Genomic DNA, 22,169 nt, shown 5'->3' with positions numbered 1-22,169 from the left:
ACAGATTTCTCTCCTGACCACTAAACTCTGGCTTTAGTGCTTCGCAGGTTCAGCTAAATATTGAACAAATGCACCGCACCGTAAGGTGTGGAAGCGCCATGCAATCTACAGAACTAATTCTCCTTTATCTCGTGGTAGGCCATGCATTCAATTGACTCCCATGTTTAGTGAAAACCAGGTTGCGAGAGTAAATTACCTGACATCAGCTGCCTCAAAGTCAGCGATTGTATGACCCTGCAGACTCCTTGCAAGGACATGATACTACTGCCTTCATGGCTGCCCACTTGAGAGGCCATGGAGCAGTAGTTAATAATTCAAACTACCCTGTTTTAGGTCAATAGTACTCTCTGGTCAATGTATAGCTATGCATGATCACTACTGTGAACTTTAAATACAAACACAAAGCTTTCATTGTGCTACATTAATAATGGATCGTCTAAATATTAAAATGTGTCACTGAGAAGACAATACCTATGCATTTTGAAAATGTAAATTCATCTCTGTGCTTGAATCAGGTTTAAATGTGTCCCGGTCACACAGATTATATCGCAGTGCCCATTCTGAGACCCTGACACAAACCACAACCAGCTAATCCCATGCCTTCATTGCAATGCACATGCAAAGTGACAAAGAAAACAAGACAGGGCCTTGCATTTAGACAGCCACTTAGGTAACAATCATAATACATTACTGCATCTGAGATATATAACCATACATGATTCAATGATGAAATCAAACAGGAACAGTCTGATGATGATGTGTTACCATCACTGCAGCATTTAAAATTTAACAGTAAAAACGTCTGCAGAAGTCTGAGTTTACACTCAAGCAAGTTGACTGTGCATCACGCACATTTTAAATGATCCCTTCTCAAACGATGCAGAGTATTTCATCAGCGATGATGCATCGAGCAAAGCTGCAGAGTGGTATTGGCATACCATTCACAACGGATGGTGTTTACTTAATGAACTACTTGTGCAATCAACAAAGAACCACAAAAAGGCTTTGGTGGTGTTTGAAAAATTACTTAGCCTAGCCCTCAGTGCGACCACAGTGAGCCATTTGTGACTCTGAAAGGTTGGGCCACAGTGAGGGATAACATACTTACACTGTACCCGACATTATGTCAAGCCTCTGACTTTGTTATTCACTTAAAATGAGGCAAAGCACTAAGAATAAGTCAATAAGAATGTCTGCCATGGCCTCCGCTTATCGAGAAGTGCACCACTAATGGGGCCTGAGATGAGTTCAAGTGAATTTTTAAAAGCACTCTAAGTTCTGCATATACTGATTTGTTCTCTTGGGAAGTGGTACAGTGGCCTGTTTTGGGAGGTACTCAAAAACAGAAAACAGAGTGGATTTTCATTTATGAATGCTTGTGGCTATTTCTTTTACTGCTGTGAGGCAGGTGGTAATCACAACGTTTGGGAGGGCGGGAGATAAATAAACTCATGGCCAGCACAGTTTGAAGATTCAAAAGACCACACAATTAGTTAATGCTCCAAAGGAAAACAAAGAGGTAATGTGGTAAACAGCAAAGAAATTGTAAGAAATTAATATATGTGACACATTTGTACACAAATAATATGGTGACAACATGGTGTGTTTTGTAAATCTATCAAATCAATCAAAAATAGGCTGTGGTCTTGTGTGACATAAGGTGGGATGTAAATGCTTATCCACTTTTTAAAGATGTAAATTCATATAACATTAGCACTGATCCTGTAGTGTGAGGGAGGGAGGTTCTGTGAAGTGGAAAACTGTGAGGCTATTACATACATAAACAGAGGTACAAAAAATGAAAACAGTGGATCAGGAGAAGTTATGACATACCTGTGATACTGTGATGGTGCATCCCACCCCCTGAAGGCAAAAAAGAATGGGCTTTTACAGTATCTGACTCTTCACGACTACACTCAATATACCCCTCATCACCCCCTCCCCACACAGACAAAACACTGCAGATTATTGTATAGATTCATGTTTCTCTGATATTGTGTCTCATGAGGACAACCATAGAACAATAGGGTATGAAAAAATCTAGGTAGTAGTCACAGTCTTAGCAGAAAAAGCACAGGATAATAATACTTTGGATGTGGGGGTTAGGTGTGAGAGATATTGCCTTCAGGTTTACCCAATGAGGAGGCGCTGCTATGTAAAAAGTGGGAAAGTTGCATCTTTAGGTGTAAAATATAGCTGTGAATTAGCAGACTCCTGCAAGGTCACTTGAAGAGCAAACATAGAAATAAATACCCTGTATCATCTGGTGTTTTGAAGCACCAGCCATCTTTTCTTAACATAATGGATGATGCCATTTTTTTCTTCCCAGCTTATGACCTGAGCGACTGACCAGGCAACAGAGAGAGCACACATGGTGGATGGGAATGAGAGGGAAAAATGGCAGGGGACCCAGTGTTGGGGTGGCTAAGGAAGGACAGCATAGTGCTTTGATTGAGGCTAAGATGATATAGGCCTCCCTTCCCTTTGGCCCTGCTCTGACTGACTGGGACCAGCCTTGACTGAAGCATCATTAGGCAGTCACAATGTCAAGGTTAGCAAAGGACATTGTGTCTTGGTGGTGTGACCTATGGTAACTATCCCTCTAGGCTTTAGCCTTCCCCACCTTGATTACCCACCAGCTACTGTTAGATGAGCACTACCCACCTGGGAAACGGTGATGCTGCACTTCTTGGCCAGCTCCTCTTTAGCTTCTTCACTTGGATACGGGTTGCTGAGGTGCGAGTAGAAATATTCGTTTAAAATTTCTGTCGCCTGCTTGCTGAAGTTTCTTCTTTTCCGCCTGAGTGGGAAGCAAACAAGAGAAAGGCAGAGGAAACCTATTAGTGAGACCAGCATTAACCCATCCATTTGGATTGCACAAATTACACAATCAATCTCACACATAAATGGTGAAAATAATGAGGAATGGGCTCTAAGGGCCCTCAGGGGCAGGATATCGTGTCCTGTTCCAAGAGTCTCGTCAAAACACAAAAGAAAAGACTGATAAACTGACAAGCACACCCACTCTCACATAACACATACAATGTTTAATTTGGTCTGTTGGTCTCCAATCTCCAGTCCAAGCGTGTAATGTGTAGAGTTTAGTGCAGCGGATGGGTGGGCTTCGTGATGGAGCGCAAAGCCCAGTCGGAGTGCATCTCGGTACATTATAGAAATCATGGCATGCACAGTTGAGCATTGTTCCTGAAGTGCCACAGCCCCAGGGATCTCCAGTAGAAACAAGCAAACTCTAACTAGATCTGGGTCCTGTTCCCTCCCAAGGGCACTACTTATCATGTTGTTGAGCATTTGCTTATTTTGCCTTGTTTACTGTGCTTCACACAGGCAGTGGGCAGCAAATGTGCTTCCACTTGGCTTGTTTGGCCCTAACTTGAGCCGCTCTCCACCCGGCTCTACAATGCACCACACTGTTAGTGATTAGAGTAATCCACAACACCTGCTGATGACCTCGCCTCCATCCATTACGCATGACTCGGTCCCCATTTCATTTGGTCTTAACTGCTCTCAGGTGTGAGGGCATGATTGTCTTGAAAATGGATAATGCATGGGACATGAGCATAATTAAAATCATGCATCTTGGCAGTGCTCATACTGTGTGCTGTGCCAGAAAACTGAGAGAAACTTTAGAATGACCTCACTCACAGGCTTTGCTTATATGGGTCATCCAGAAACTAAATACCTAAAATACATATACACATGTGCACATATACACTAAACACACATGATGCACTGACCTGGCATCAAGGAATCTGGAGCGCAGGATCATGACAGCCTCACAGGTGCTCTGCTTCAGTTGCATCTGGATGGAGCTGAACTTACGGTGAATGATTCCCACCATGCGCTCAATCTCTTTTGGAGAGATAGGCCGTGTGCGAGACTGTTCCCGCAGCAGGTTCATCACATGGGTAGTGAATTCGTTACATGCCTGCCAAGAGACACAGTGACAGAGTGAGTTGTGCAAATCTTTCAGATTACATCAATGAGCTTTTTGAAACTTCTAAAAGCTTCTTGACTGATATTCTACATTGGTCTACATTTCTGATATAGAAATGAAATAATTACATACACACTCTTTATGTTAAAAGCTTCAACAGAGTGCTCTGCTAGAGTATTATTTTGATTTTTATAATAGGTCATCATAGAATAAATGCAGATTTGCAATTTGGCTGGGCCTTAATGCTGAGCGAATTTAAACAGCTTTTCGTTAAACCAGTAGTTCATACATGATTAATTAGAATAACTCATTTATGTAGTGCACACTTTAGCTCATTACTCTGAGTAAAATTCGTTAAGTATTTACATTTAGATAATTAAAACCTGGAAACACCCTTAAGAAAGATGCATTTACTCCAGGCGAAGTGTTGTGTGCCCCCACATACCCACCTCTCACAGAGCACAGAGTAAATTAGTCTAATTTACCTCACTAAGTTGCTGAGGCATCACTGTTACACCTTCTATTTTCACCCATAATGCCTCTGTGCTTAATGGTAGGCTCAAAGTGCTAGGTAAAGGAGCTGATCATACTTTTCATTTAACACAGATGACACAGGCACTCGTTTGGATCTCTATAATCAACTATAACACATTGAATAATACTGCAAATTTTCTTCAAGCTGATAACACTTTTTCCCCCATATCCACAATTTTTCTTGATCATGCAGAGAATGAGCTGTTCTAGGTGTCGTGAAGCAAAGTTCAATTCAATACTTACATTACAGTAAAATTTGGAAAACCGGTAGTTAGATGGTTATTTAAAACTCTAAGTGGTGAAAAGTGAACATCATTCTTACTTCTCTGCCTTAATGTAGAGGTGAAAAACTCATTCATGGTAAAATCTTAACCTTAGCAATAAAAGGACCCCTTCTTACCTGTTCATATTTCTCCAGCTCTGTGTGGTAGATCTGTCTGATCTGGGTGAGTTTGGCTCTGTAGTCGGAATGTTCAATGGAGTTGTCGGCTGCTGCGCCTGAGGCCGCAGCAGCAGCTGCAGCAGCGGCGGATCCACCGCCTTTCTCTGGTCCTGCCACTCCCTCTGCCAGAAGCATGTTGTCTAAACGCATAAGCTGGGGGTCTGGGGGGTCCTCCTCTTGGGCACCACGGATGCTGAGACCTGCAGCAACACAGAAACAGGGACAGAGTTGCAGCTAATGCCATCCAGGGATATCTCATGATAGAAGGAAACAATAAGATCAAATAGGTCAAGACTGAAGTGTTAAGTGCAATTAAAAGCATTATTGTTTATATAGTCTGCTACCCAGCACTATCTGCTATGCTGTGATATTTCCCTTGCAGACATGAATGTGTATATGCTGTGCTCCTGTCGCCCATGTCTGTGCCTGTTCTCTTTTATTTACACACCGCGCCGCACACTGTTTGTACGGGAAGGCTGACATGACAGCAACATCCATAAACTGACAAATGCTCAATGGTGAAGTGGCACTTCTACTCTGAAAGGATGCTAAACAGAAAACTATACCTCTAGTAAGTGTCTCTGTCTTTGACACAGTGAATGCTCGGAAAGTAACGGCTGTTTTCTTCATTTCTATTTGCTCATGTGGTTGGAGTCTTGTATTATTTTACAGTCCTGATTTGGACTGTGCTGGTGGAATAAAAATCTACTGTAAATATAGCAAAATGAGTCAATGCAATGCTAAATGCAAATTCATGAATTCTGTGTTTGTTCTGAGGTCCTGCTGTTTATTTCCTCTGGTTTTCTGTCTCGCCAGCCTGTCAGCATGCCGCAATCACACAGCAGATAGCTTGCATGCACACCTGGATACACTGGCAGTGTAACAACAATGCCAGGCTTTTCACAGAATAAACAACAACAATAAAAAAGAGGAAAAACACTGCAGGTCAAAATTACAGCAAAAACAAGCTCAAGCAATCCAGAGTAGTAAGTGGATAAAAATGGGGCTCAATGGGCAGTAAATACTGAGTGGCTACTCGCACGTTATGATTACCAGAGTTGTTTCAATTCAATAATCCCTCCCGCAATTCAGGGATTTTCAACAGCTCATTACAGCTTCATTAAGATATGGCCAGCCTCTGGATTCTAAATAAGAAGATTAGTGGCTCTATTGTGTCAGCCAGTAGGCATGCAATCAGAGAAGCCCTTTTACCATGCTCTGACCGACTGACCCTGCACACTATCCACAGTAGTAAATAGCAGAGAAAACACCCTTTACATCTTTATATCTTGCTTATGAACACAATTCTCAGGACAAAACGAGAAAAAAAGGAAACATATTGTTGCCACTTCTCTGTTTTTTTTTATTTCTCTTGGTGTTTTTGTTCGACTGCAGTGCCACTGAAAAACAAATTTGCCCCTATTTATGGATCGACTGGCTTTGAGTCTTTTAGGTGTAATGGTGTGAGAGGAGTGGATGAATGTGGCTATTTGTGTTGGAGACATTGAGATGCTGGACAAGGCTCCATCAGGCTTGCAGAGCCAAACCATCCATGTGGACAATATGCCGCTGCTCCACTAACCCTCATCCACATCACACTGCATTTGCACAGCTCCACCCAACACTATCGTTCTGGAGAGATTCCACTGTTTCTATTCCAGCTTGTGCAGCATGAAACAAAACGGCACATGACTCAAATATTGACTGACCAGATGCCTGGCTACATATCTCAACATGCTCTAATAGCTGTTGGTTTGTCTGCCACAGTGGTTCATATTTTCCTAATTCAGTATTTACTCCCTCTGTCTGATTCAACACAAGTTCAGCAGGCTGCGCTTTCCTTTGTGCTGCGGGTGGTGGTAAGTAGGTAGGCACGTTTTTCATGTCAGGTATATTAAATATAACTCTGGGACGCAGCGTACATTTCCACACCAAACCCAGTTGTCACTTTCACTCCAGTCACTCTATATACAGGGGAAATGCAGCTGAGGGAATTTACAGGGCTTTTCAGCTAAATGGGCATAAATCACTGGTTTCATTCAAACTAAATAATCACGGGCCATAAAGAGCTACTTGTCTCTTACCATATATTACCACAAAGTTCCTATGTGTAATACTGTAGCCTTTCACAGAGAAGGAAAACAGAGCAAGACTTTAGAAAGTGACATGTAATCCTGTTAGTCCACTGACATGTGGAATGGCCGTGACATTTTTATCATACGTGTCTATTTTTATTTGGGAAATCAGCAGGATAAAAATGATTACTGTGCTGCTCTGAGAAGCAGACAGACCTGCAGGAGTCTACCAGGGTGTATGTGTGCCACGGCAGCTCTGGCTGGTCGTTCATAACACATGTGGGGAAAGATGGTGCTAGGTGCGTCCATCTCAAGCAAATAAATACTAAAAATTAAAAAGAAAATCCATATCTGTCCTGCTGTCTCTTTCTGTGCACCTTTGTTGGCAGAGCTAAAGATTCACCACCTAAGCTCAGCTTCATCACACAACTTCCACAATATAAGCTTGGGTGAGATAATATCTTTAATTTGCTCTGTGGTTGACAAATCTGTGACTGTACCTTGCAATTCCACAGTCACATTCTAACACTGCAGAGATTCTCTTTTTTACTGCTCAAATCTTTATCCTGTTTTTGTCTGATGATATGGGTATTAAAACAAGTTTGGGCACCCGACTTTAGCTTTAATCCACCTCCACAGTCAAAGTGGGATTAATCTAAGTGCAAAGGGAAAGTGAAGGATTTATGTTACCATGGTAAAGCCAGCGAACAACAGGAACTTAAGAATAAAAAATATGTGTAGATGTGTTGTGGCTATTTCACTGAGGTTTGATGATGATGCTGGTTCACTCAATTACCAGAACACATTTAATAAAGAAATTTTAATAATGTATATTTAATAATATTACATGTACTTCATTAGTCTTATTTGCCTTTCACCTGTATAGGTATTTTATAGGTTGTTTCACTTGCATATATGATTGTTTCTCATTTCTCTTCTGTGGTTGAGACAAAATAAGACACTGAATATTCCACCCCTATCAGTCAGGGATGTTCTTCTTTTCACTTTACAGATTTCACCATCGTTATCTGGTCCAAGGAGGTAACAAATGTGACAAATAAAGACAATGCATCTCTTTTCTCTGTTTATAATCATTTCTGGGTTGGGGCTGTTGTCTCATACATCACTCCCTGCTTGAAGCCCTGACAGTGATCAGAGCACCGCCTCTGGCCGCTCTCCTTTCCTCCCACCTTCTTTCCCCTTGTGCCCTCTTTTATTCTGTGGGCTTAGCTGACCTTTGGCCCACTGCTTGTTTACTCTCATCACTGAAGTGTGAGCAGGAGAGCCATAAAGGCAGAGCCATGCTGGGTTAATGTGGCCCGCTGAAGAGGGAAGGGGTGGCACAGGGTTTTTCCACCTCATTCTGCTGCACTGACTGCACTGTCAGATGCCAGACGATACACTGGAAGAGAAGCACTAATAAAGCTGGACATTTCACATTTTTTGTGTCATTTTTCTTGCAATGATGCATTTTTGAGATAGTAAAAGGTTCATTGTAGAAGTAATGTAATCTTTCCTGTGTTTGGCGCTATGACTCTTTTCCACTGTTTCCAAAACATCTTGTTCATTACAAGTAACCCTGACCTCCTGCAGCTCCTCTCCTACCCAGTGCCTCCAAGGGAACAGCTCTGGCCATATATCGACACTCTGTTCATCTAATTGCATTGATCCACAAAGGTCTCCCAAAGCTAACTAATCGAAAGAGAATTTATTTTCTGTCAATATTTGCAAAGGTCATCTCCCTTAAAGCTGTGGAGTAGACAGTGTGAGGAGAAAGGCATCTGGAAGGAGGAGGACCATGGCATCTAGCCTGTTACTGAGGCTCATCCAAGGTGAGCTTTAACTCGAGCTTGGCACTCTGAATCCAGGGCTTCTAATCCACCGTGTTATTAAAACCCACTGCCAAAGGAACACACTAGAGACTACAGAGGGCTTAGAGTATCCATTTCACAAAGAGGCCTGTGTCACTACAGCCGCGTTCCACGTCTCCTTTGACTTCATATCATCTCCTTTGTCGTGGCGCCTGGATCAGTAACCTTCAGCTCCAGAAGCAGTGAGCTGGATCAAATTACCATTGAAAATCTTTTGTTCTGACAAATGAAACATAAGGATCCTCTTTCATTGATGTTCTTAAAGGCTTTTTTTTAGGCTGGCCTACATCCACATGGCACAAAGAATCTGAGAGAATGCCTGCGGGCTCTCTCTTGCATGTACAGTAATTAACATGCCATTAACACATTAATACACATTAACTATTCCCAATGTTAATGGCAGAGTAATTACCATACCTGATACCACACTGTGGGGAAGCCAAGGCACATTTGCCACTTAGTGTCTCACTTCCTTTGTGGAGTGAGTTGCAAAGGATTGTACTTTGGGAAGATTGCTCGCTCTGCACGGAAAGTATCATTGTCTATGCATGTGTGGGCAATGCTGAACTGCTCAAACAGTAACTTTCCTACACATCATGTAGCTGTTCACACAAAAGGAAGAAAGCTTGTAAACTATTAAGGCTTGGTTTTAGAGGTGAAGCCAAAATACCAGAGTGGACAAAGTGTCCAATGATTAAATGCAGATTAAAAGGCCAGGAATGGGTCTTAAACTTGGGAATCCCTGTCTGAATGATGATGTATTTCCTTTCAGTGTAGTGAGTGATAAGCTAATAAGCCATGCTGACAGTGAAGTGTTACAGCCCCCAGTGCTGGGTCAAGACTTCTTCCCATCATACACCACCGGCACACACTAAACAGACAGCACATGGAGGATGCGATGGTGAGGAGGGAAAAGTGGCTCTGGTCAGAGAAGAAGAACTTTGTCAGTTCAGGTACCCCCTCAAACCCCTTAATGGAGGCTGAGACAGTGGAATAGGGGGAATTCATAAGTTTGGGTTTCAGGATGGAGGGCAGGGCTGGAGACCCTAGACCTAAAACTCCAAGACATGTGGGGAGCAGGGGTGGGCAAGGGCTGGGAAATGACAACTCAAACAAACATCTTGAGGACATTTTGCTAGGCACACCAAAATTAATCACCGTCCCACAGTGGCACTGACATTTGTGGGAAGTGACACACAACATGACAGACTAGAGGGAGAGGATGAAAGGAGACTGAGAGAGGGTGGGAGGGCTGGGTAAACAACAGCCACTGTCACTCGCTGTGATCGTGAGTGCATGTGTGTGTGATGTGTGTATCTGTGTGTTTATACGTGGACGTGTGAGTGCACACTTTGTTTCCTGCCCTCTAAGACTCAGTGTGGGCAAACAGCCAAGTGGTATAGTGATGGCTGACCAGGCCTGGTGGTGGTGGCCGCACGCAGCGGTTGGGGAGACTGGCCAAATGAGTGGATGGGACCTCCGCTACAGATCAGCACACTGACTGACCCTACAGGACACATACAGCATGGGGCTCACATGGTTCACATGGTCTGCTAGTCACAGAATGAGTAAATGCAGAGACAGGCGTGTTATTCAGACTGACACCTTCGATCTAAGATGAAATATACTCAATATATTAGTCAAAGAATTTAAATCTCTGCCCTGTTAGAAGGAAGTTAAATCAGTGTGAGACCATTATTACATCTTATGTTTCAATACTTCATTTTACTCATGATATTGTTAGCATGTTTTGCTTATTTCTTTTCTTCAGTTTCATTTTATATTTCATGTATTGATGGTCTTTAGCTGCTAGCCTCAATTTGCTGCAAAGGTAGACTGATTTGTTATTCAGACCTCAAGCAAATAATGCAAATGTAGCACTGAAAGCCACTTATGAAATACCCAAAGGCAACTAATCACTCCTCCTCTCGTTCCAGCCTTTCTGCAGCCTCCTAATTAGAAGATGGAGATTGCATGAAACCAGGTCACACAGCAGGTCTTGTACACACCGATAACCAGGCAACTATGCAGGCAGAACTTCATCCACACACACCAAGCCAAGCATGCATTATTTTAAAGGCTAGAGGTGAAAAAAATAATGCTATTCAGGTTATTAATCCTGTATATTTCACTGCATGCTTCCAAAGAAAGGATTTAGGCTTCAAGCATTTTGTGTGTGTGTTCTGTTTTTTTTTTTTTGTGTTTTTTGTGTTGCTGAGTGTGTGTATCTGCACATACGTTCATGTCTGCATGTGTGCGTGTGAAGGCTACATGCTCGCATAAACAAAGAAACGGCATTGGTAGCATACAGCCAACCATGATCCACTGCCAGAGAAATTATTCTTTGCAGTGCCATTTCTGCAAGAGAGTTGACAGTCCATCATTTAGATTTTGCAGTGTATCCACGAAAAGGCTGCATTGCCTGAAGCAGAAGGAGCTGTTCTTTCCTTCAGTGTCTTTTATAGAAGAGAATTCAGCTCTAAATTGTAAAGCCAGAATCCTTTGCTAGCTGTGCTAGCATGTTAGGACTGCTATGAGGCAACTGAGGTTATGACATTGGAATAAGGCTGCAGTTGACGTGCTGATTTTCAGAGCATCTCTCAGTAAGAACTGATAAAACTCACAGATACACACCCACTTTCAGTATCTTAGATAGAACCGGAACAAAAGTGCTGTTTTCTGGAAGCATCCTGAGTCTGAGCCATGTTCCAGGTTACTGCTAGGTCTGCAGACTGCAGTGCAAGGAGTAGCTGGGCGGATCAGGTCCAGGCCAAACAACAGCTTGTGACAGAAGCAGGCCAAAGAGGATGTTGAGACACGCAGAGATTTAACAGGCAGCCGGCCTGCCATCCACTCTTTTTCAGCTCTCCTTATACTCAACACATCACTTCGGATTCATTGCAAGTGGTTCTCAAAGAACTTGCCGAGAATAGAGTTTCACATTACCAGGAGGAAGGAGAAACATAACTGAAAATTAGTGAGTTAGTAAAATTCCTCATTTCCTAATTTCAATTGAATAGTGTATTAGTTTTACTGTACCGTACACCTACAAAAGTTATTTGTAACTAATTATTCTCAGCATTTACTTTAAACACCATTAAATAAGTTAGACTGGGGGTGTGGCCACTGCCTATGACTTGTTTACCCAGTTATCCAAGATGAACCGTGCAATCTCCCTCACGTCACCCCTGTGATGTGTACCAAGTCCCCCTCCACATCCAATTCCCTGCTAGGGCTTCACTAGAGCAGAGACAAGGCACCACTGAAGCAACACAACAGTTCCTGTAGCGTCTCCCCGTTGGGTGTGTGTGTGTGTGTGTGTGGGGGGGGGTGTAGAACTGGGAGCTCACTCTCATAATTACAATAATTAACAGTTGCAGATTTAATTGGAAGGGAAGGCATTAACAGGAGGAACATTGTGGTGGCACGTGCAGAGGGAACCTTTGCTGCAAGCTTTTGTCTTCTCTGTACCTAATGGTGCCTTGGCTGCAGTTGGTGAGTGCTGACACAACACAACACAACACAACCAAGCTGAGGGTTCAGACGGCAGGGCTTGTCAGGACTCAGACTGGAGGCAGATAATTAGGTGCCAGGTTAATGAGAGCACAGGCTCTTGATGGCATTTGGTTACTGTATGTGGGCAATTAATGACTTTGTTTTTGTGTTTTTATTGCCCACTTGAGTGGAAAACATAATACATTATTCACCTCAGGCCTATGTGTGCTGTTTGATGGAGTAGCAGTGATGCTGGCTAAAAAATCTGGTGAATTACTCTAAACAATGTGGAGTTGGAAAATGTAATTTCAGTTCACTCATGGCTACTGGCCTGTGTGACCTTTTCAGAGCACATTGCCTCATGTCATCAGCAAAAAAACTCTCAAGGTGTCAAGCAAACAGGTCAGGCACAGGATGATGTAGCCACAAGACAAGCCCAAACAAAGAAACCAAACCCTGTGGCCATAAGCATTCAGTTAATTCAGCGTATCATATTTCATAATATATTTGTGAAATTCCATACCCCCCAGAAAAGCCATGCTTTCATTCAGAGGATTTATTGGCAATGAATCCACTGAGAGGTCTTTAGACATCCCCTTCTTTAGCCCAACCGCTCGACGCCTTCTATTTTGGAGTTAGTTGTTCTCCTGCCTGTGGTGGCCAATTAGAGCGCTATAAGATAAATGGGCACCCACAACTTTGATGTCCATCTTTTTAATAAGCTTTGGTTAAGATGACATCTGTGTGAAAGAGTTCAATATCTTCACAGTTGGAGAGAAAAGAGGTTTATTCTAAAATGAAATATCATGTAAATACTGCTGGAGGTTTAGGCTGGGTGGGGGATCACAGTGTCGGCTGCGACTCTGGTGTTGGCGTTTATTATCTTCTGCTGCAGTTGTGCAGATTAGTCAGCGAAAGATGATTTTTTTACACTCTTGTGTAAATCTTCCATATCAGCATTAGCATTAACAGAAAAATATTTTTGTGCAGCATTTAAATGTAGTTATATAAGGCGCATTTAAAATATAGAACACAACACAAATACTGAAAAATGAAATTTTGCATTAATAAGTGAAAAGTACAGTGTAACAATATCTAAAATGCTGGAGTAATAAAATGGAGCATGAGTCTGTATGAATGCAAGGGAGAACGAGAAGTGGAAAAAGAGCATATATCTAACCTAGCCTGCGGACGTGCTGCTTTATATGTGAGTGTAACTCAGTCAGGAATAATGTAAATGTCTGGAGAGTCTTAAGACTGAGCAGGCCCGTATAAAAGCACCCTGTTTCAGGCTAGTAAAACAAGTCAATAAATACAGCAGAGAAGCCAGTGCTGTCTGCTGCACTCTCCTGAATGAAAACAGAGGTGAACTGCTTATTTTCAGTCTGGCACCAGAGGTTGACAGCGGCATTATGGGTGCTCATACATTCTGACTATCACTTGTCACAAGCTATATATGTCAACATTACACTCAAGTGCATTTTAGATGTAAAACAAGCGCTCCCTGGGAAGAGTATTTATGACTTGATGTGGTCAGCTGCTAAATGAACCCAATGCTTCCCACAGCAGCAGCCTACCACGGTTATGATTTCAAAAGACTTTTCTTTCTAATCCAATTTGTACATTTGTCTCTTTTGTTGATTCTCAGAGACAAGAACAAACACAGACATATTGCAAGCTGAGCCTCTGTTGGTTGGCACCTACTGTGGGAGAAAGCAGATCCAAATGGGAAGCCAATGACACGACTCACACAAAATGGAAACACCATTAGGTAGGCTAACACTTTACTGTGATAACTGCTACCTGATTACAGGGGGAAAGCACAGGCATACTTCTCCTTTTTTTCATGCTCTGTCAACACTTTGGGAAAGCAAATATTTCACTGACTGCCCTCCCTGTGCTTTAATCTATATGGCGCAATCTGTTTGGCACCACGGATGTTACTCTCCCAGGATGGCTTTTCAGAATGGGAAGAACTACTCTACAAGCAGTGCTCACCTGATCTGTGCAACACAATGAATACACATAGGTCACACACCATATCACACCAGGGCCAGCGTCAATCCTTTATTAAATTACCCAGCTATCTTAGTTTCTGTCACCACATTGATATGAGGGTTATCTTTTTCATTTATGTAGCAGATTTTCAGGGGATTATGCATTAAAGATTAAGGGCGTATATACCTAACACCTCAGCACAACGAAAAATGCAATACCGACAGCCCATGGTTGATGTGTGTAAGGAAAGGGAAGGTGTTATAAAACAAATCTTCAGCAGCCAGATCCGGACAGGGTTTATTCTCCTCAGACAATACAAGCTGTGACTATACAGAATGTTTCAACCCTAAAATACTGTGGTAAGCAATACAAATCCCTTGGACAAAATGAAATGTATTAAACATGTGGATTTCATAAATCTCCCTTTCCTCGGTCTAGGTCAGAGGTATATTCACTGTAGAGCTCAGCAGGCATTTTTCCCCCAGCATTGTTACTCTGAGTCGCAACTGCTCCAAGTGGTTTCGAAATGAATGTCAGCAAAAGCTGCACGTGTACAGCAAACAGCAGATCCTCACAGTAAAATGGTTCAAATCACTTACCCCTGCTAGTTTAGAAGAGTATTACAGTGGTGTGGGGATTTAAAGGCCTGCTGTAGAAATATTACAGCTGGAATAGTGAAGTAGGAGCTACATTATGGCTGTAAAATGAACAGTTGTGGAATAGTTCTCCAAGTTCACTGTACAGATAGTGGAAAGAAAAAAAATAGATTTGTTAAACACCCAACTGGGATGCCTTTAACCTTGAGTAGTATACCAAAGGTAGAAGCAGCCTGGGGCTATGGGGGGACTGGCTGCCACAACTCCCAGTGCCATGCTGCTCCACAGTGGGTGCCTAACATGGCCAGATTGCCAGAGAGGCCAGCAGAGGTGATACTACAGAGTTAGTAGGAGCTGATCATTCATCTGCTGCAGCTTTTGAGTCACTCCTTATCTATTTGTTTTGTTTTTCAAGCCATTCTGCTCTGGCAACGTCACCGAGGATAAAGTGCACTCATGTTCAGCTTGTGGCTGTTAGAGCATCTGTTGGTGACTTGTTCATGAGACATTGCTGCTAATTATTTAGTTAGCCTGATGGATAATGGGAGCTTTGTAGTTCTTGCAAATAAACGGAGGACAAATAAACATACAGTTAAATACAGGGTGTAGTATTTTGATTTGCTTCTAAATATGTGTAAACAAAGTATAATTGATGAATGTCAGTGATTGTGCAGTTGTGCTTTGTGTAGGGGGCAGGGAGAAAAAAATGAATAAAGATGGAAGATAAATTAGTGTGTGAAAAGGATATTCTTTCCCTCAAGCTCACATTACAGCTGAAGCAAAACAAATAATGAAGCCTATAACCTATGAGTCACTTTAGACCCATTGTATAATTCAATCATTTCTGTGACAGCTGACGATTACTTCATCATCATATAAAGACAGATTAAAAAGTTGTCAAATTAAATATTAAAGAGAGTCTGCAGGCAGTTGTGAATTTTTAAAGAAATAACACAGATTGGAGATTAAATGAGGCACCTATATGCATATTTTATACCATAAGGAACAAATGCATATATTTTCCTCTAGGCCACCTACTTTGTAATAAAGAATAGTGAGAGTATAGATGTGGTAATGCAGCACAGCAGAAATGATATGAAAGAGAAATTGGTTTTACATAATGATGTCAAAAGGAATATGGCTCGGCATGGTCATGTGGAATAAAGATAAGATTCTCTTTCTCCGTGAGTGAATATCTTGCTAATGGTTTCTTCATATCCTTAACGAATAAAGAAGCCGACTTTCTATGAACCCTGAATGAGGTTTCTATTGAACGAAGTTAACATTTATCTTTCAATGGCACAGATGAGATCTGTTGAAAATACCCATGTGTGGAGTGGAATGCTGAATGTAGAAGCTTTGTCATCTGTGGAAATAAAGAGAAAGTGACAAGTGACAGTAAATGCTATCACATTTTCAGCAGACAGGAGGTTTGAAGAGGAGAACAAAGCCATAAAATGCAACACAGGTAGGGTTAAATCTCTGTGAAGAGCACAGAGGAGGCTGCATTTCACTAAGCCAGCATTGATTGGAGTAAACAATGACTGATCAATACCCATATAAATGGCTCTTTCTAACAAAGGCCTAATGTAGATTTCATATATCATATTTCACAATACAGAGAATGTTTTTCAGCCCTGTTGAATTAGCAGCTATACACTTTTATTTTTAACACTGTTTCCTACATCTAGATACACCCCTCAGTGTCCATACACACTTACTCATGCAATAAGCATCATTGTCACAGAGCATTCCTATCCAAATGGTTCTGCCTCCACCATCTGCAGGCGTTCCCAGACACACCGCTTTCAGTCTGCCATAATGATGCATGACTAAGTACAGTTAAAGTGTTGCAGTCTGTTGGCGAAAAGCAGTCAAGCACTTTGCTATAGTGTCACTACGGATAAACCATACAGCTGAAGGTTGACGATGGATAAAAGGCAGTGACAGGTCTAGTGATGTGACTGTGTGTGTGTGTGTCTGTGGATTCACATGTGTATAAAGGGTTAGAAACCATGGCACAGCAGATTTGTAAGTGTACTTAACTAGGATGTGAAATAGGGTTGGACACAGCGAAATAAAATGCTGTGCTGGAGTCTGTTGAAACTGGGACACGGTTTAAAAGTTATTCTCTCTGCCAATAAACAGGCATCTCCCTCCACTACTGTGGGAATTGCTGCCTCATGGGTTTGCTAATATTTTTTGTTACACGTTTCCTCAGAATGTTGTTAGGCAGCAAAATGGAGAATTGTCATATGTAGCATAATTTTAATTTCATTTAATAATGCACTTAATGCACTTCTAAAGAATGATTACTTATGTTAGAAAGGCCAGGCTTTACTGAGCATTGTTTACTTGGCTTATTTGGCCCTGTACATTCTATTTCTTTATTGACTCCAGCTATAGGGGCTCAAGCCTCCCTCTCGGCTCTAACCCAGTCTCTTATTTCACTGTCTTCTCCAGGACACTTCAGAGTAGATATTCAGCCTACACAGAACACAGAGGAGACAAAGAACTCTCCATTATACTGTACTCTGTTTGCCAAAGTGTTTAGTGTCAAAATGCTTCACAGACTTTGTTGCTGCTTTGTCGAGTTCACCACTGCAGCCGCTTTCATGTAAATGATCTTGAATGTTATTTTCTAAAGAATGCATTTTAAAGAGAAATTCTCATTTCTGCCTCTGCATCTTGTCACAAACCCTTTTCTCTTCTTTCTCCCCCCTCCCTCCCTCTTCCCTCCTGCTGCAGCCGTAGACTGCATAATTGATGCAAATACTGTCACATGTGTCAGGAGTGGAGGCTCTTCTAGTTTACTTCTGTGCTACACTTTATCGGAGAACATTAAGTGGAGAAAGCAGCCTCATGCCAGGGGTGGAAAATCGGTTTGTCAGTGGTCTCATTCACAAAGCCATTTCTGCAGGATTGTTTCATCAAGGTGATTGAGAACAAAAAGTACGGCAGCAAATTCCACCTTATGTTTAGGAGCCTTGCCACATACATTATTTATATTTGTTGCCCACCCTTGTCTCTACAGGCATCTGAATACGTCATAGCCTAATTCTCAAATATTTCTTCAGATTTCCTCCATTTGTGCAATATCCTTTCCACATCAGCCACACTAAACCATTAGGCTTGTAAAGCATGCTTTTTGTGGGTGACACAGACCTGAAATTATAGATAGCTGTTTTCAAGGAGTGCTAGAGCATGATGGGAAAGCTGTAATGACTGTTGAGTGACTGGAGTGCAGTCAGAGACTGAAACAGGATTTCATTTACAACAACGTTACAGGAGGAATTATGTAAAATGGTAACATTCCATGCCATTTAATGAGCCATATTCACTAATGTCTAAGTCTATGGTCTAGCAGTAATAAAATGCACCGCCTGCCAGAGCTCTGCTGCTACACTGTTTCTGTCTATTTCCTGTATGAAACAATGGTGCATAACGGAACAGGGAGACATTTGCGTTTTTTTTTTAGTTTTTTTTTTTATCCTGTACACTGAATGCTCTGCCTTCAGACAAAGTGAAGGAGCACTTGTCTGCTACCCTTTCCCCTCCTGCTCCTCTTGCTGTGCTTTCCCTGTCCTCTTTTTTCTGGCCCTAGTCTGTGCCACAGATTAAGTGACTTGATCCTGCAAACATCTGAAGAATTCAGCTCCACAAAGAGGTCAGACAAAGGCCAGGGGATAGCCTTACAGGTCCTCCTCCATTAGCAGATCTACAGAGGTGTCATCAAGAGGGCTCTGCAGGCAACAAAAATGCCTCCCAAAGAACAGATTGCCTGATGTTTATCTCTGCACTCATCATTAAAACCATCACAGCCTGCACCTACCTGGACATATGATATCTGAAATTAATGAGAAAAATTGATTGGCCTTGTTGTGTTGTTGTGTGATGAGCTGTGATAGAAAATAACATATTTCGGACTGGTAAATGGAATCCTACATCTTTGCTCTTTGTCAAATCTTCACAGCTTTTTTTTTTTTTGCAAAACTTTTTTTTTTTCAAAAAAGTTCTCACTTGTGAACTGCAATACTTAAGCCAAGTAAACTGCAAGTGCTGACTGTCTCTTTGTTTACATGTCTCTTGATACAGACAAACAAAAATACCCCCATATTTCCAGGCAATAGCATTCAGAAAGAATATCTAGGGCTCCTAGAAAAACATTTCAACTGTAATAAGCTTTCTCTGTGAGAGTCTGAAACATTTCAGAGGGCTCCTTTGAAGCTCTCACTATGTTGCCTGTTCATATATAGACAGTGCTTGGAAAGCCTGAGTGCCATATCACTGTAACCTCTCAGTGCTTCTGCATTAATAATTAATTGCCGATGTGAGTAAACACCACTGTAGATACAAGAATGCCCCTACACACACTCTGCTGCTCCCACTTAAAAAGGTAGACTCAACAAATTTAGTTGAGTTTGCAGATAAATGCTAATTTTGCTGATGTAGTGTAGTCAGTACACATCATTGAGGAAATTCAGAGCTACTTTTGGCATATTTTTCAGGAAATGTTCCGTCCAGCTTGGAGTAGTTGGCTCTATCTTTCATGCTGCAAACTCCCAAGTGCCAGACCTGCTCAAGAGGAGATTTGCTCTTGCGCAGTTACCCTTTAGCTTACAGGCAACACGCTGTGAGTTTACAGCTAACACAACCTCATTTATATTACTTATAGTGAGGAATGTATGTGCAAGGCCGGTAGAACATGCTGACCTTGTCACTGTTAGCAGCATCTCTCAGTGTGGTAGTAGCCTGCTCAGGTATTGTTACCCATCCACTTAGTGGCTTCCTGCTCATGTTATGCATAAAGGAGAAACTGAGTGGCGGCAGAGCAGTAGCTTATTGAATGGCTGAGCAACATAACATGCCCATTGAGCTCTGATTAAAAGATTCTATTACACATTAAGCTCATATCATAGCAAAGTGTATCAGCACTTTTGAACACCCAGTTTGTTTCTGAAAACAGGAGAAATGATAGGCCTTGTAATATGTAATACAGTGCAAGCACTAATCATATCACAATGGCTGTTTATGCATCACCAATGAGCCTTATTTAGATTGTGATGGTGGAGTATGACCAGCTATTCAGAATTCAGGAGCAAGGAGAGCGTCTTTTATCTCACTATAAATCCTCATTACTTGTAATAGCACTTCTGAAGGCTAAAGAGTAAAGCAGAGCATGTTCTCTTTATTCTTCAGTCACTGACAGACTTGGCCAAGCACTATGGGTTAATGTAATATCACAGTTGGATGCCTCCTCAACTCACTTACATTCTCTGTTAGCTTAAAAGTCCTTCTGTGGAAAAAAAAAGAAAGAAAAAGTATGCAGTGAATGAAAGGAGGTGATGACTGTGCGCTCATAACGCCACAGGGCTCGTGAATTACACCAAAAAATAATCTTTCAAGCTCTCCTTTAGAGAATAGGCTTGATAGATTAAAAACATTTTATATTTTAATTTTAAATAAAGTCATATATCATTGTAATGTTTTAAATTATTGACTGGAGAAAACAAAAGGCTAAAAAGATTCATATCTTCAGTCTCATTTTGTTGTGAGAAAATGTTGGTCTAAGAATAGAAAAATGGACTGTAAAAAGTCCATGGTTCATCTGCTGAGACTGGCATATCAATTAGGATTGTGAATAAGAGTGTAATTGAAAGCAACAGGAGCAGAAAGGAGCGGAAATTCATCAAGGCAAGCATGGAAAAGCACAAATGAGTTCCGAGCGAGACACAGAGAGCCTCGTTGCTATTCTTCTGCTCAGTCTTTGCATAGAACAGATCCAACTAATCTCTCTGCACTATTACAAGACAATGAAAACAGCAAGCAAACAACTCTGCCTGCTGTAGTTTCCTTTAATAATTCTAAGTGGGCTAATTGTTTTATTAGAGGTACAAATAAATATTTCTTGGACTGTCTCTCTTTCCAGCCAGTAGATTCATAAAGTTCGTGTTAACAGCACATTGGGTGCTGAAGTCTGCAGCCTCGGGGGCCACAGTAAGTGGTAAACTGGTTTTATAAAAGTGAGAAAAGAGCTTACTGTGGAGCATTAACCAGTTACTGTTAGCTCATCAGTCACAACCTGTTTAAGTGGTTCATCACCTCCTAGTGTGTAATTTTGAGCAAACAAAAAAATGTCAGTGCTGAGAAGGTCAAAGGTCACCTTGCTGGGACTTTATAGATTTTATTGGATGTGTCGCTGCTCCTTGCTTGTGGCTGCATTTCGAGCTCTGACTCACCAGCCAGTAGCATCTGTATCTTCCTCTGCTCTTATCTCCTGGCAAGCAAACACACTGGTGCAGGCCTGCCACACAATCATTGTACCATGGCTCTGCTGTCACTAAATGGCACGTTCTCTCAGCCCCAGTCCTCCCTTTCCTAGGCATGGGCTTCTCCAGCTGCAGCCTAATTTCCTGTGACTTGCCTAATTACTGTAATTAAGGATTAATTGCCATTAATTATTCACACATAAGCTCATCGCAAATCATGGGGTAAATGTCTTATGAAAGCTGCCATACAAGCCATGTATAAACACACTAGGATGCTCCAGGCTGCTGAATCGATCACTCAGCCCTCCAGCAAATCTCCACGCCACACTTAGGAAAACAGTGATAACTCTCCCAAAAATCAACAGCCCATCCAGGTGATGGAGGAATCAATTCACATGCTTTATTCATTTCAGCCACATTTAGTTGGTGCTTCCAGGTCTTTCAAGGCTTGAAGCAGGCAGAGAAAGTGTCTGTGAATTATGTAGTGAACTTAGGGGTGGGATGTCTGGATAGACCAGCTAGTGTATGTAAACAAGGTGGTGGGGTGATGACAAGTACAGGCTAATTCTGCTCTAATCAACCTCTGTCATCTCATGTTCAATCGTCAAGCATCGGCCCATTCAATTGTTCATCTTCAGCAAAGAGGTGAAAGTCTTCAATTTTTGTAGAATTGGCAATTCCCATAAAACTGCAGGGCAGTCACACTTTGTTACTTTACATTTTACTGTTTGTCTAAATGTCACTGATTGATTTAGATCAAGGATAAACATGACATTAACCTTTACACTTTTATCTCTTGTGGTCTGTGATGTCTGGGATTTTCCGGCTGGAGATACACCAATAGCTTAGGTAAATATTTACTCTTGCCAATTCTCACACCATTCGCAAGCAGTTTCAGGTAAACTCTTTTTAGACTTGAGTGTCATAAAATCAT

General features: G+C 41.7%; 1 protein-coding gene across 6 annotated transcripts in view; it reads right to left on the bottom strand.

The window, feature by feature from the left end:
• The window catches only part of pbx3b (pre-B-cell leukemia homeobox 3b), a 52,648-nt gene that overhangs the window by 6,855 nt on the left and 23,624 nt on the right, over positions 1-22,169 (bottom strand). For 3 of the 6 annotated variants that reach the window (XM_028413947.1, XM_028413949.1, XM_028413946.1), the window contains exons 3-6: positions 4,890-5,131; positions 3,756-3,946; positions 2,665-2,800; positions 1,834-1,863 (exon numbers count right to left, since the gene is read on the bottom strand). In XM_028413947.1, the coding sequence (XP_028269748.1) occupies positions 1,834-1,863; positions 2,665-2,800; positions 3,756-3,946; positions 4,890-5,131 (599 nt within the window). The remainder of the gene's footprint in view (positions 1-1,833; positions 1,864-2,664; positions 2,801-3,755; positions 3,947-4,889; positions 5,132-22,169) is intronic. The other 3 variants (XM_028413951.1, XM_028413948.1, XM_028413950.1) reach the window with 1 other exon arrangement.

Source organism: Parambassis ranga, chromosome 9 (genome assembly GCF_900634625.1).
Source record: "Parambassis ranga chromosome 9, fParRan2.1, whole genome shotgun sequence".
Classification (NCBI taxonomy): domain Eukaryota; kingdom Metazoa; phylum Chordata; class Actinopteri; family Ambassidae; genus Parambassis; species Parambassis ranga.
This window is presented reverse-complemented; position numbering and strand designations above follow the sequence as displayed.